The sequence below is a fragment of the Sturnus vulgaris genome, chromosome Z (assembly GCF_052056855.1).
Source record: "Sturnus vulgaris isolate bStuVul1 chromosome Z, bStuVul1.hap1, whole genome shotgun sequence".
Lineage (NCBI taxonomy): Eukaryota > Metazoa > Chordata > Aves > Passeriformes > Sturnidae > Sturnus > Sturnus vulgaris.
In genome coordinates this window covers 59014179-59028567 of record NC_142283.1, presented here as the reverse complement: position 1 = coordinate 59028567, position 14389 = coordinate 59014179, and the positions used below count along the sequence as shown (strand labels likewise).

The 14389-nt window shown below is 33.6% G+C and overlaps 1 protein-coding gene across 10 annotated transcripts in view; it reads left to right on the top strand.

Moving 5' to 3' along the window:
• Window positions 1-14389, top strand: part of AP3B1 (adaptor related protein complex 3 subunit beta 1) — a 147477-nt gene that overhangs the window by 35583 nt on the left and 97505 nt on the right. For all 10 annotated transcript variants that reach the window (XR_015799586.1, XR_015799585.1, XM_014889596.2 and 7 more), the window contains exon 7: window positions 5804-5983. Coding sequence is in view for 8 of the 10 variants with exons in the window: in XM_014889596.2 (XP_014745082.1) it covers window positions 5804-5983 (180 nt within the window). In the remaining 2 variants the exon portion in view is untranslated. The remainder of the gene's footprint in view (window positions 1-5803; window positions 5984-14389) is intronic.

Here is a 14389-nt window from a genome sequence, read left to right as displayed (position 1 = left end):
TCCTTCTACTTAAATGCAGAGCTCTTCCCTTACATTAACGTTAATCTTTATCTCCTGCTACCTCTGATCTAATGTCAGCAAATCAGTTTTTCCATTTAATAGGTTTTTTACTAGAGTGGGAGAATCCTAGGGACTTAGTTGAATATCAGTGGTTTTCCGTCTTTTTTCACTTGTTGGAAATGTCAAGTTACTTTTGGCACTTCTATGTACTTAAGTGTTTATAATTCTCAGACAAGCCATAATATGTTGTATGTTAATCACTGGATCTGAGATAATCCACTGTAGATTGATTATTAGTTATTTTGATTATAACTTTTTATTTTTTTATATTTTATATATATAATCTATTTGATTTTTTAAAAATCCATTTGGTTTGGACATGTTTGGAGGGAGAATGTAATTAGTAACATTAGCTATGCATATAACAGTCTAATATTATTCAGGTAATATTTGAGGCTGCACTTTAATGAGAAGTAAACTTTTACTCAAAATCTGTTTATTTTCTGTAACTATTTGACCTCAAGCAGGATTTTTGAAACTTCCTGGCGTAATCTCTATGTTAGAGGTAGAAACAGCTAATAAGAGTAGATGCCTCTAAATTTCTGCAAACCAGGATTTTTTTTCAGAGAGAACATGCTGCTGTGTGTTATTATTGCAGTTTTTGTTGTACGGAAAAAACCACAATGTATTTCAATTAGCCAGCCTAATTTTACATTTGAAATAGCAAGACATTATCTGGAGGGGAATTCTACTATAGTAAAATTAAGCCCTTTTTTATACAGTATAGGATGTGTTTATTTTTTTTATGTCTCAATCAGTAGTAAATTTTAATATAAGCTGAGGTGAGCAAAACTTAAAATGAGATGAGGTCTAACCTTAACCCAACACTTCATTAAAATTTCTGGTGAGATAAATGAAAAATCACTCTACTCCTTGAGTGTCTTAGCACAAAGATTCAATTAAAACACAAGCTCTCTGTTAATATAAAATGCAGAATTATCAAGTGTAAGCCATTGTTAACATACCCTCAAGGGTAGCTGACTAGGAATTAGAGTCTATGAACAAATCTGTGATTTTGTGCAAGTGTTTTTAAAATTTTAATAGATAATATGTTTGCAAGTATTTTTATTAATGAGGCTTATAAACTCCTAGTTATGTTTTTACCCTTGCTTTACAAGTACCTCACATTTTGATAAGCAGGTACAAGGGCATAAATACCTGCTCCTTTTGTAACTCTAGATAGCTGAGCAGCTGATGTAATTTTATGTAGAAGGGAAGATAAGAGCATGCTTGTATTCTATGCTAAAATTATTTTCCTGAAAGTAATATGGCTAGTCATGTATGAAAGTATAATTGGGTGTTTTAGAGCAAACTAGTTCCCTTTTCTTATTAGTTAATTCTGTCTTGCTTCACTCTAATTCTATTTTATCTATTCAATGATAACCTAACTTTGACGCCTAGGGTTTAAGGCAAGATTTGTTTCATAAGTTTCTTTTGGGAAAAAGAAAAGATGCTGTGAAGGACCGTAGTTAGTAGCCTGTGTATTTTACAATGCTATGTAAACAACAATGAAAATCAAGTTGATTTATGATATCTGAGTTACAGTCGGTAAAAGAAAAATAAAATCCGTGTTGGCATTGAAAAGGAATCATGCCTGTTAATCCAAACCTGTAAAGGACTTGCATTCCACAGTCTAAATTAAAGTATCCCAACTATGTTGAAAACTTCATCAATAAACGAAAGGCAGAATGTAGTTGAGATGTAGTTGTATGGATGATGGGTATATTAAAAATGCCCAGATTTATTGCTGATTTACATCTATAGCTTTGGTCAGATTTTGTTTGGGTACATACCTCTGTTATAACGAATTTATTATTCTGTTCTGGTGTGATAATTTACTACTAACAATAACATGTAACTTTATATTAACTCAATTTTGGGGATGAAAAGACCTTATACAAATATGTGAGTGTACATGCAAATATGTGAATATAGAGATTTCTTTCACAGAGTGCATGGCTACTAGATGAAGTGCAGATTTCTTCTCAGTGACATTCCTTTGATTAAAAAATCATCCTAGGAATTGATGGCTTTGTGATGAAGATCTTACTCTTACACTAAAGCAGTGTATTTGGGCATAGTGGAGAAAGAAAACTCGGCACTCTTCTTTTCAACAGGAGTCTTCTTAATGTAATATTTTAGTTTAGAACCCAAATGTGTGGGTAAAGACAATGTTTTCTTAACTTACTGATTTTATGATGGTGAATGCTTCAATTTTGTGGAAAAAAATTACTGAGTTTGTGCAGATGTTTTGTTGTGATAGATCTATTATCTAGCTATTAGAAGATAAATGACTGATCTTTTCCGCTTTCCTTGCCTCCAGAAAATTGAAATAAGAAGGGGAATATCATTTGGGCTGTATGATTAGGGCAGGTGGGGTGGTCATTAATTTAAGAGAGAAGAATCTTGGCAGCATGGACCAACTTGCACTGTATTATCAATCAAACCTCGATGCACTTCTTGTGATGACCCAGCACTCTCAGGTTTTCGCAGCGTTAATTAGAATTCATGACAAAATAGATGCAAGGAAACGTTTTGTACCCTTCATAATTTTATAGAAAATTTATTGTTATTAGAGGAACCATTTGCTTAGTGTGATTTTTTTCATTACCAGCTTGTCAACTAGCATAGATAATCTGGAGAAAATATGAACTCCATAGATTGGGTGTCACTTTTGTTGATGGTTCATATAGTTTACCTTGGAGCACAGCTAATGGCTGAAGTTCATAGCAACAGCACAGAAAAATGTGGCACCTAGTGGAAGACAAATGAACCATGTTTATTGCTTTAATATAAAAAATACATAAATGGAAAGCAGCATTTGAATTTGATGAGCTCATTGCTAGTTTTGTTGGAGTGATTTATATTTTCTCCTTATATAAAAAGCTGCTATTGACACAGTGAGATGGAAATTAACTGACTGTTTTTTGGAAACTGTTATTTTTTTGGTTTATATTCTGATTGAATCATTTTGTTTTAATTTTAAATACTTTTATGGAATGTTGAGCATTTAATAAACAAAGATTATTAGCTGTTCCACTGACGTTTAGATATATAGTAGGATCATGCTATAGGGGAAACAGTGTAGACTAGAAAATAATTCCTTACTTAGAAAGCATTACGAAATTTTCTCAGAGAAATCTGCTTATTAGCAGTGCATTTTCAGTCTGTCACATGCTTACTATTTTTCCGTTTTCGAATGAAAAGCCTAATTTTAGAAAATACAATAATGGGGAGAGAGGCATGATCTTAATAATGTCATGATGAATGGCATTCCTATATTAACTTGTAAATCTAGGGACTTGCCACAGGAATAAAATGCTTGTTTATCCAGTGCACCTCTTGCATTTCATAGCATATGTTCAGTTTTTTTACTAATGTTTCTTAAGCGTTCACAAGCGACAGCATGGTCATTGTAAACTTGAGTAGGAGATGGATGTAATTTGAAATCAGTAATTATTTAGAATTCCTGTGTTCCACTTTGACTCTTTCTTTCTATTAAATTGTTGTGTTTTATTCATAGTAACTGAGCTTTTAAAAAGCCAGCAGTGTTTGTAAGTTGTATTCTCAGTTTTAAATTATCTGAGTTAGTGTTATATGTATTTTGTGTCAGCTTTCAAACTAAATCATATCCAAATGAAAGAGAAATACAGCAAAATGTGTATACTGAATTACTAGTAGTAAAAGACAAGGGTACTCTCTAAAATTATTGTTGGAAATCTGTGTCAGCCTTCACCTATGGACGTAAAAGGGTATTTTTAACCATTAGACTGTGGCTATTCTGATAGTCATAAACTGACGTGTGTCAATGTCTCTTGTCTCTGATATGGAACAATAACCACAAAAAGTCTCTCTATGTGTTCTTAAAGTATAATTCCTTTCTTCTAAATCTTTAAGTCTATCATATTGTCCTCTGCAAGCTGACCTTAGCTGTACTTCAGAATTCTACATCCTGGTAAAAGGATGCACTTTAACAGTGGGAAAGCTCCTTAGCTTCTGTGGCCTAAATGAATACCTGCTCAGGACAGATAGTGATTTGTCTGCCTTCTGCTGAGCTTCGAGCACCCATCTTAGCATCAGCTTGTCACAGTTTTTAATTACAGTTAGGTTACTGCTGCAGCACATTATTAAGGAGAAAGTTCAGTGCAACAACAGATAAAAAAGAGCTTTTGTTTTTATGATACGGCAAACTATTTTAGATGTAAAGTGTATTTAGCTCTATCAAATAATCAGATTTTGCTCCCTGGAATGAGTTGCATTCTTGTTGGGACCAGCAGGTACCAGTATGTGGATGAGGCTGGAGACAATAAATGCAACTTCACGTTTATTCTTATTGGTAATTCATAAAATCCCCACAGAGCCTGAGACTTGTTTAGCATAATAGCAAGACTGTCTTCTGAGCTGTTTTCTTTCAATTGTAATGTTGAACGCATACTAATAAACCACATGTCAGCCAAATACAGGGAGAAAAATGTAACATATGAATATCATTGTATTTAATATTTCTCAAAAAGTATCATTTCAATAAACTGCACTTCTATTTAATTGCTTACTTTAAGTCATTGGGGAAATTATAGAGGTTGAAATGCAGATCCCTAGTGCTCAGATAGAATATGACATTAATTTGCTGCCAGAAGGCTATACTGCATGCATGCTAACTGCATACATATCAGCTGCTTCATATAAAGTATCATCATTTTAGTTATTTGACTTAACATGTACTCTGACACAAAACAAATCTTAATTAAAGCAATTAGAAGAGAAAGAACACTAATCCCAGGCACACAATTGTATGTCCTTATAAGGCATGGTCAGCTTTTGATCTTTTCTTGCAGTTAAAGTAATCTACTGACAGAATTTTATCTGGAACTCCAATATATATTTCCTCCTATTATTTTTAAAGAAAATTTCCAGGCAGGTTTCAGTAATCCTTGAGGTGTTAGAATGTTGATAATGCATTTAATTTTCTCATAAAAACAAAGCTATTTTGCAGTCATAGCGTGACAATCTTTGTGCATGAATAAGGAGATCTTTTTTATGAAGGCAAAAAATTGTGTGAGAACATGGTGGGATATAAATGATGCATTCCTGCAATTATGTAACTGTTAAGTGCTGAACAACATGTAGAAATTATTTTTGCATTCTTTGGAGAAAAGTTCTATTCTATTGCTGATTTTTATGCCCTTTTTTGGGTGGGGAGGGAGGAGTGTCTTTATGAAACTAAATATAAAATTTTCTGTGGCAGTTAGTTTTGCCATATTGAGAGAGAAGTTTGAATTCTAGTAATGCCCAGGGAACTTGGCCTAGCTCTTCTTTACTTTGATCAGGCCAGTGTTGATAGAATCCCAGAAAATCTTGCTGGGCATATGTTTTACGTCTTGTTGTTTCCTGTTACTTCTGAGTTAACTGTAAGTTCTCTGTTAATTTATTTGGAATGGAAGCTAAATCTGTAAGAAAAAAATATGCTTACATTGCACTGTGTCTTCAGGGCAGGGAGCTAAGATTTATGTGTGCGATAGAAACAGCAAGTGTTTTCTCTGTTCTAATAACCTTACTCCAATTTTATTTTAAATAAGATACCATTTCTGTTGGCTTATTTTTTGTTGTTGTTATTGTTTTGTTTGTTTTTGCTGAATATAAATAATTTGAAATTGCTGAGAATTGCTAGTATTACTTCTGATTCTCACTTGTGGTCTTACTGTAGACCTAATACTGACCTTCTGGTTTATATTTTGTTTTCTAGCTGGTAGCTGGGAGTGTGGTGATGGCATTTGAGGAAGTGTGTCCAGATAGAATAGATCTGATTCACAAGAACTACCGAAAGCTCTGTAACTTGCTGGTTGATGTAGAAGAGTGGGGTCAAGTTGTTATAATCCACATGTTAACTCGGTATGCACGAACTCAGTTTGTAAGTCCGTGGAAGGTAAGTTTGCAACTTCTTAAATTACTGCTGTGAGCCTGCATTCTGAATTATTTCCACTGCTGGATTTACTTAGTCTTTTAAGATACATTTCTATGGAGACTTTAGTAAAAATAGAGATCAAATACCTAAGTCTTAGCTCTCTAAGATTTCACTAACACAAGGCATCTACCTTTCTTCAAAGCCTGAGAATTCTCCTTCCAGGGTATATATAACCTTTCCTTATTTACTCATGGCACATCCCATGGGCAGCAGAGAGACTCCTGTGGTTCTTTGAGCCATGTTGCTTTTTGCTTTAGACAATTTTACATGAGTCAAAACTAGAAATGTTTGCCATTCTGTCCTGAAACTGGGTAGACTCTACTTATATTGCAGATCAGACCTGGTATCACTGCATGACAAACATTGCACTGCTTGTTTAGGCTTTGTTAATGTGCTGAGGCACTGTGTGAAGTCTTGAATATAAATATTTGAAATGTGAAATGTCAAAAATGAAGTGGTTATTTTCATTTATATTGTGTAAATATGAGTATACTTTTAAAAAATTGTAAAAAGAAGTGTTCAAGGCACAAATTCTGTCACTTCTTACACTAAAAAAGGACACAGCTGAAGAAATTTATGCTGTTAACATTGTTTCAATAGAGATGTAACTTTGAATAACAAAGCAATTTAAAACAATACTTCTGAACTCTTTAAAATTGCTCCACAGCTCTGGTTGGTTGTATTTATTAAAGGCTTTGAAATGTTACTAGTGTTACATTTTGCCATTTAATTTGAAGCCTATTCATGTTTAAAAATGTTATTTTAGTGCAGATTATTGTCATTTATAACTAGCACATTAACAGTTTCTTTAAGATTCCTTTTTTCAGCATTAGAATGCAGAATGACACCAACTATCACTCTATCACTGAGTTCTTTCAAACTGTCTTTTAATATCCTTTGCCTGGGAAAAAAGATGGTAATGCAGTGCCATTCTGTGTTAATATATGTGTAATTTATTGTGTGAAAATAATTATAAGGAGATATATTTGGACAAACAGTTCAGTCTGATTTCATTTACAATTATATTCACTTCTTCTTAGAAAAGCAGGAATTAAAATGAATATAGCAAAAATGTCTGAAGTAGAATCATATTTCTGCACTACTAGATGGATTCTGAAACACCCTTTTTCATTTTTCATGAAAATGAAATTGTTTGTAAGAACACATTTTCCCAGAAAATTGCTTAAAATAAGGAAAGTATTTTTAGATAACGAGACATTTAAGTTCTATGTTTCCCTAATGTCCTTGAGGCAGTTTTTATTACATGTTGTTTATTGGAAGAAGGCAACTTGCATTCTTCTTTCCAACATTTAGAAAGAATCAAAATTGATCATCTGTTTTACCTAAAGCTACAGTCCCACAATATGTTTCAGCCAATTTTAGTCTGTAATTGGACAAAAGGAAAGTTGAAGAGGATTACCTCCTGTCTTGGACTGAGAGGTCGGAGGTCTTGATGGGATTTGGTTTCTTTAAGACTCTAATTCTTTTTTCATTGAAACTGGGTGGATGACGGTTGCTGCTGTGGCTTCTGCCCTAGGAATGCAAAAGATTTGTGTGACAATACTGCCTGTGTCAACCTAAAATTAGTCATCAGTAGTACAGTATTAATAACACTTTGTTTTCACTTTCAAGATCTTCAGTGTAAAATTTAGTTTGTCTACCTACTCAGCAATTTAATTAGCAGATTTTTTTTGTGGTGCTGGTTGATTTGCATGCCTTTGTCAATACATTCTTAAATGAACTCATCGTACAACAGGCCATCTTGTGCAGTAGAAGAGATTTTTAATTTATTTTATTTGCATCATTATGGATCAGTATTTAGGCTGTTTATATGTAAATGTATGATTTGAGGAACAATTAAGTGTTGACAAAGTAGATTGCAGTCATATCAATTGCGGTGCATTTTCCATAATTTTTCTAACTGACATCTTTGATGATAAATAGTGGATGCCAAGTCAAAGCCGATTATACAGTGCACTAGGAATTCATGGCGCTGTCAGGGAGAAGACCGATTGACTTTAAATTTACATATTAATGAGAAGATTTGTTAAGAGGGTGCTTGACTATAGAAAATAACAGCATATTTATAGGGCATGACACTTTATAAATAAAGCTGATGCAGGAAAATGGAAATTAAACCTATCAGATTAATAAATTCAAGGCTGCTAAAATGCATATTTGCATTTTTATTCAGTAAAATTTTCCTTTACTTTTTGAGGAGCATATGTTGCTTTTGTTTAAGTTGAGCTAATTCCTAGCATGTAACGGTGTAATGTTTGGAACTGATTTCTTGAGCATTTAGAAATCTAAAAAAAAATTTGAATACTTACCTAGTAATGGGAAAGATCTTTTTTTAAACAAGATGCTTAAAATTGTTAAAATTACCCATTAACCAAGAACACTTAGTTTTTTATTCCTATTTCTAGCTTTAAAGAGTATAACTTTTAATTCTAGTTGTGAATGAAGTAAGGAATAATGTCCTTGGTTTATCCTATTCATCTTAAAATACTTGGAGGTGCGTGGAGTAGCTTTTTGAGTAGTATGTAAACAGCAGTTTCAGAATAATCTTTTTCTATACGAACTGTATGAATTCAGTTTTAACATGTGTTAGCTGAAATGAGACAAGACACTCATATTCTAGAGTAAAAATACCTGCTTGGGACTAAAACCAGCCAAGAACAATTCCAGGTTTTCTGGGAAGTAAAATACTTCATAGCAGATAAAATTGTGATGCATTTCAGCTTAAATGTTTGTCCTGCCCTTGTTGTAGAAGTTGATGGGATTGCCAAGCTGTATGTAAATACCTCCTGAGCCATAAAAGCTTACAGCCTAATACATAGACGTATACATGGTTTGATGTAGCTGGAGCGTGGACTTGGAGCACTAGAAAAGGAGGAGCACTGGTAGCAATTGCAGTTCTGTACAGGAACTGCACCATGAGTGATGTGCAGTTCTGAAGATCTGGGACATCCTGTCCCTGCATACCCTGTCTATAAGACATGAGAGGTGGTGACTACTAATTCTAGAGCATGTAGTACCCTTTCTTGGTTGCAGTCCCAAATTAGCTAACAATTAACTGGTTTTCTTCATGGATCACTTACTGTGCAACCTTGCAGAAGAATATTTTTGTTTGGCAGTTGGTTAATATTTGCTTGCTATCTTGATGTCTTATACTACCTCTTCAAATACTTAAATTGATATTAAATTTTACCCTGAAAAACAAGTCAAACATTTAACCAAACATCTAAATACAAATTCCAAATTCCACTTTAGTTTTTGGGTTTGAGAGGAAAAAGAAGTGAACTTTTAGCAAATGGCATGCTTTTTCTTCCCTTCACCTTTGCTCTTCTTAATTTGCAATGTTTAATTTATCCCTTTCTGTTCTTTCATGTGCTTTCTTCCTCTTTTCTTATGCTCTAAATGTTTATTCTGTTCTTTGCTTTGTATCTTTCAGTCTTTGCATTGCTGTTTTGCCTTTTCCTCACACCATTGAAAGGAAGGGTTTTTTCTAGATAAGACCAAGCTATTTTAGGTCTCACTTCTGTTTTGAGGAGTATGAAATTTTTTTAAATAATGAAAGTGATTTTAAAATCATAATGGATGGAAAATCATAAAATGTTTAGGTGTGGGATTGTTTTAGTTTTCCTTAAGCTTTTATTTCATTACGTTTTCAAGTTTATTTTTAGAAATTATGTTATTGGCTAAGTGAGTTTTTAAAAGCCTCTGTAAAGCTGAATTGAATGATTTCAAGTGTTTTTCAGGTAATAAATGAGTTTACGTATTCATATTGTTTTGGAAGATTGTGTGGCTTTGCAAAAAATGAAATAAACATGGTAATCTGAACTGGGATTATACATGGTATTGTCTAGATAATAATATTATTAGTAAACTACAAATAAAACTTGATTTATGTATTGTTGTCATGTAACTTATATATGCTGAAGGAAGCTAAGAATGATGAAAATGTCTTAATGTTAAATTTCACCTGCTTTAGTCGGATTCTCAAGACTGAGTAGGTATCTTAGTTCCTTTGTGTAGCTTAAGTATCAAAGCTCACTATTTTAAAAAATTTGAAGCATTTTATAGAGAAAACTTCTTTGAATTGCAGATGAAATCTTCTCAAACTAGTAGAATTTTTTTGTGTGTTCCTTGGCTGTATTAAAATTTAGCTTTTCTTAAGAAATGTAAAAATGTTTTGCTGAGTATGAAACATGCAACTCCAAAGGTTAATACCACAAAGTAAACTGACTTGAAATACAAGTCCTTTTACTGAAAAATGCCTTGAAGTTGCCCTGAGAATTTCCAATAATACTTCAGTTTTTATTAACTGAAATAATGTTTATCTCTTTGTATAGCTAAACCCTTAAAATCCACGTACATAATTGTGTGTAAATCTCTTACCAGAATTCAAAATGAAAGTAACAGTTTCCATTGTAATTTACTGGAACTACATTGTCTCTTCTATGTAATTATGTTAATATATTACGTTTTCAGTACAATTCCATTCCAGTCATTTGAATAGAGTTGTAATCTGAAAAGTGGTCCTTGAAAGAGAATACTCTTTGAGTTCAAGTCTGTTTCAGTGGCTTCAGATCTGCATAATTCTACAAGTCCAATTGAACCCTTAGGTTTTCTTTCTGAACTCTTTATCCAAATGGTAGTGAATTAACTATGGTTATAATTGAAGTCAAAATCATAATATATAAGGAAATCAGAGTAATCTAACTGTCATCTTGCAATCTATATTGATTCTTCAGTCCATTGTTGTTCACTTAGCTGAAAATGTGTATGTACTTTTAGACTTGCATAGGAACAATAGGTTTAGTCTTTGTAAGATTGACAGAAGCAGTGTTAGGTAATGAGATATTTTTGTATTGATATTTTATATAAATAATATAGACTATGTATTATTATTTATATTGTGCACTACTTAATCATTGCATTCTGGAGGTCCTATGACTGCCTGTTTGTTTAGGAAACCTTAAAATTCTTTCTTGATAAAAGGCGTGTCATATCCCAGAACACTACTTCATTACCTGAATATTTTTATATTCTGTGAAGTAGAAGGGATAAATTAAATTTCTAAAATTCTCATTAATTTTTAAGTAACTTCGTTGCTGAAAGCTGTAAAAGCATTGTGTCCAAGACCACACAGAGCACACTGTTCTGATCTACTGAAAGCAGACACCAGCTTTCTGTCCATTCAGGAATAGCTACAGTTTGTAATCATTTCTGTAACATGCATCCTAGTTCTGTGACCCAGTGTGTTTCTCTTTGTCTAGTAATCCTCAGCCTGTTCCTGTCCAGTGATTCTTAACACATGAGCATCAGGAGTTTGTTAGGTGTTGAAAATTATTTTCTTTCAATGTAACAAGAAAATGTTTCAATAATTATTTTTAAACAGGAAAATATTTTGATTGTTTACTGGATAATTTTGTCCTATGGAGGAATAAGTCGCTGAAAATTTTAACCTATAGACAGACTAGGATGTGATAATTCTGTGGTCTATCTGGGTGTCCAGTGTTGTTCAAAATGCTACAAGATGCCTAGTCTTCAGTTTTTATAGATCTCCTATAGGCTGTGTACCTTCAGAGTCTGCCAGAGCCATGCAGATTTTTTTCATGCTCAAGAGAGCATAAAATGGCACTAGAGGCTTACACTTAGGCATTTGAAATACTCCCCTATTTCTACAGGGCCATCAGAGTCATTACTAAGTTCTATCAGTTCGTTCACAGTAGCACAAGTTTTTATCACACAACTGTTTATAAATTGCAGCTTATCCTAGAAGGAGTCTTGGCTGGCTGTTTAGTACTTGAAAGGAAATTATTACTTATGGAGTGGAGGATGTGATCCCTTTATTCTTTATCTCTTGAACTTGTTTTGGCTTAATAAGGCAAACTTGTCAAACTTCGCTTGTGCCTTCTATAGCCTCTCTATAAATTATGTTGGTTACACTTTACTATCTCAAGTGTTTGTATCATATGAGGTTGTGAGGTTGTGCCTTTTTTTTTTAGAGCACTAACAATTCTTCTTTTCAAGCTTTGCTTTTACTGACAATCCTGAATCCTATTCAAGGATTTGCTGTTGTGGAAAATATGAATACTTCTACTAGCATGTGACTGTTAACAAGTGTGATTGGTTGAGGTCTGTTCTTCTGTCAGAAACTTCTCACAGCTAATCTACTGAGTAATGACAGGTCTATTCTGGTGTTCTGAAACTCATCTATAAAGCATGTGGAAGGATTTAGGTAGGCATGTTCATATTCAGCATCAAAATTTCAGATCTATCTTACATAACTCATTAAAGCTTTAAGTAGTAAACTATTCTATAGGTTATCCACCATTTTCCCTATTCAAGGAAACTTTTCTTCATGCAGCCGGTGAATACCAATCTTGATAGGCTAAAGTAGTTTTTTGGTATTGCAGTCAAGTTCACCAGATAGTGACTAGTACCAAAATTCTTCTTATGTTCAAAATCTAGCTTATGCAAAACTCACTTGAGACTAGTTCTTGGAAATATTAGAAAGGTTTCTGGAAGATAGTGAAAATTTTGTTTGCCAAAATTTTGCTACAGGCATCAAAAGAAAGCTGTGAGTGTTTTTCCAGGTGAAACTGAGGAGAGAAACTTCAAATCATTTATACCTAACCAATGAATACAAATATTTGAATAATTTTTTCAATGTAAGCTGGAATTAAGGCTGGCAAAGGGGGAGAGTACTGTGTATTCATGCTTTGGATGCATTTTCAACATTTATGCCATGTTAAATGTAACTTCTAGCAAAATCTTGGTTTAATGTTAGCTCATTTACTTAGTGACTTTAAAAACAGGTTAATAGAATTTGCTATCTGTCAGTTTCTTCATTTAAGCTGTTAATACTTTATGAAAATATCCTTGAATTGTATGTCTGGAATAACGTAAAAGAGAATTATGCATGTTCTTCCACACTAAAATACTCACTTCTCTGCTGTGAATAAATCATAGTAGATGGGGAATGCAGAGTCTATTTGCAAATTGTAGTCTGGAATACTATGGTCTCAGTTTTTTAATAATTTTATTCTTCCAGAGTTCTGAACTTTTGTCATTTTGCAATTTAGAAAAGTTATTAACTGCACAATTAAATCATGTAGTTCTGCAAACTGTTAAATGCATTTAATGTGGTTTAACTAACAGCTGCCACTCTTTTGTTCTGTTCTCCCTTACCACCTACTGCTTTTTGAAATCCAGTAGTTCTAGTGATCCTGTGACCACAGAGTGAGACGGATCATTTTACTAATCTTGGTGGAAATAAAACATCCTTTTGAAAAGGCAAACAAAACAACAAACTTCTGTTGGACTGATTAGTCTTAAACCAGCTGTGAAACTGCATCTAAAGGGATTGAAATGACAACAGAAAGAATTGGAACATTTGAATCTACTCTCAGAACTCTGATGCTATGTCTCCCTTGTCAAAAAGGATCAGAGGATTGATAAAGTTGTTAATATGTACTGGTTATCATCAGTTCTATCAGTTCTCCACTCTAGTATGAGTTGTATTTAGACACCTGTGAAAGTAAAATTTGAGTGTTGCCCATATTTAGCATTTCTTCAGGGATGCATAGAGATGTGGAGGCTTTAGGAATGTGAAGAAGCATATTCCACAGCCTAGTGTAGTGCACTATAGACAGTGAAGACTGGAGAATAAGTGTGTAGGAAATCATCTGTCAGTTGTTGAGTCAATAGTTAATTAATTAGTTAAATAGTTAAATTAATAGTTAAAACAGACTTTCATCTCACAGTGTAAGAGTCTTACTTTCAGTTCTCTGCTTGCAGAAAAAATGTTAATGTTAATAGTGCTTATATCTCCATTATACCCTACTCATGCCTTCTTTTTCTGAGTTCAAAATGTAGGCCTAGTATCAGTGTAACACTGCTCTGGTTGCTTTTCTTCTCCAGAACACCATAGCACTGTTGTTGAGCATGGAGGCATTTTCTAAGATCTCTGCACAAGGCTTTCCCCTTTTGTGAGAACCAAGAGGCTTTGCTTGTGGTTGCCCCCCTGAAGCTATTTCTATGCCACTTTAGAAGAGAATTACTGCTTGTCCCAATCTCTTTCTTTAGTACAGGCTTCAGTACTTGTACTACAAGGTTTATCTGGGGACAGAGCAACAATTCAGCTAGGTGTCTTAATGTGAAGTTTTGGCTTGGTGGTCTGAACTTTTGGCAGTAATTTATTGTGTCTCAGTTCAGTTTCAGGTTTTCTACCTAGGCTTGAAATGAGTTAAGAGAATCCTAGAATTGTGTTCTATCTGGAAATAGCTAGGCAGTGATAGCAGAAATTGCAAGAATAACCTAGTGCATGCCAAAACAGACTTGCTTGCTCAGGTAAAT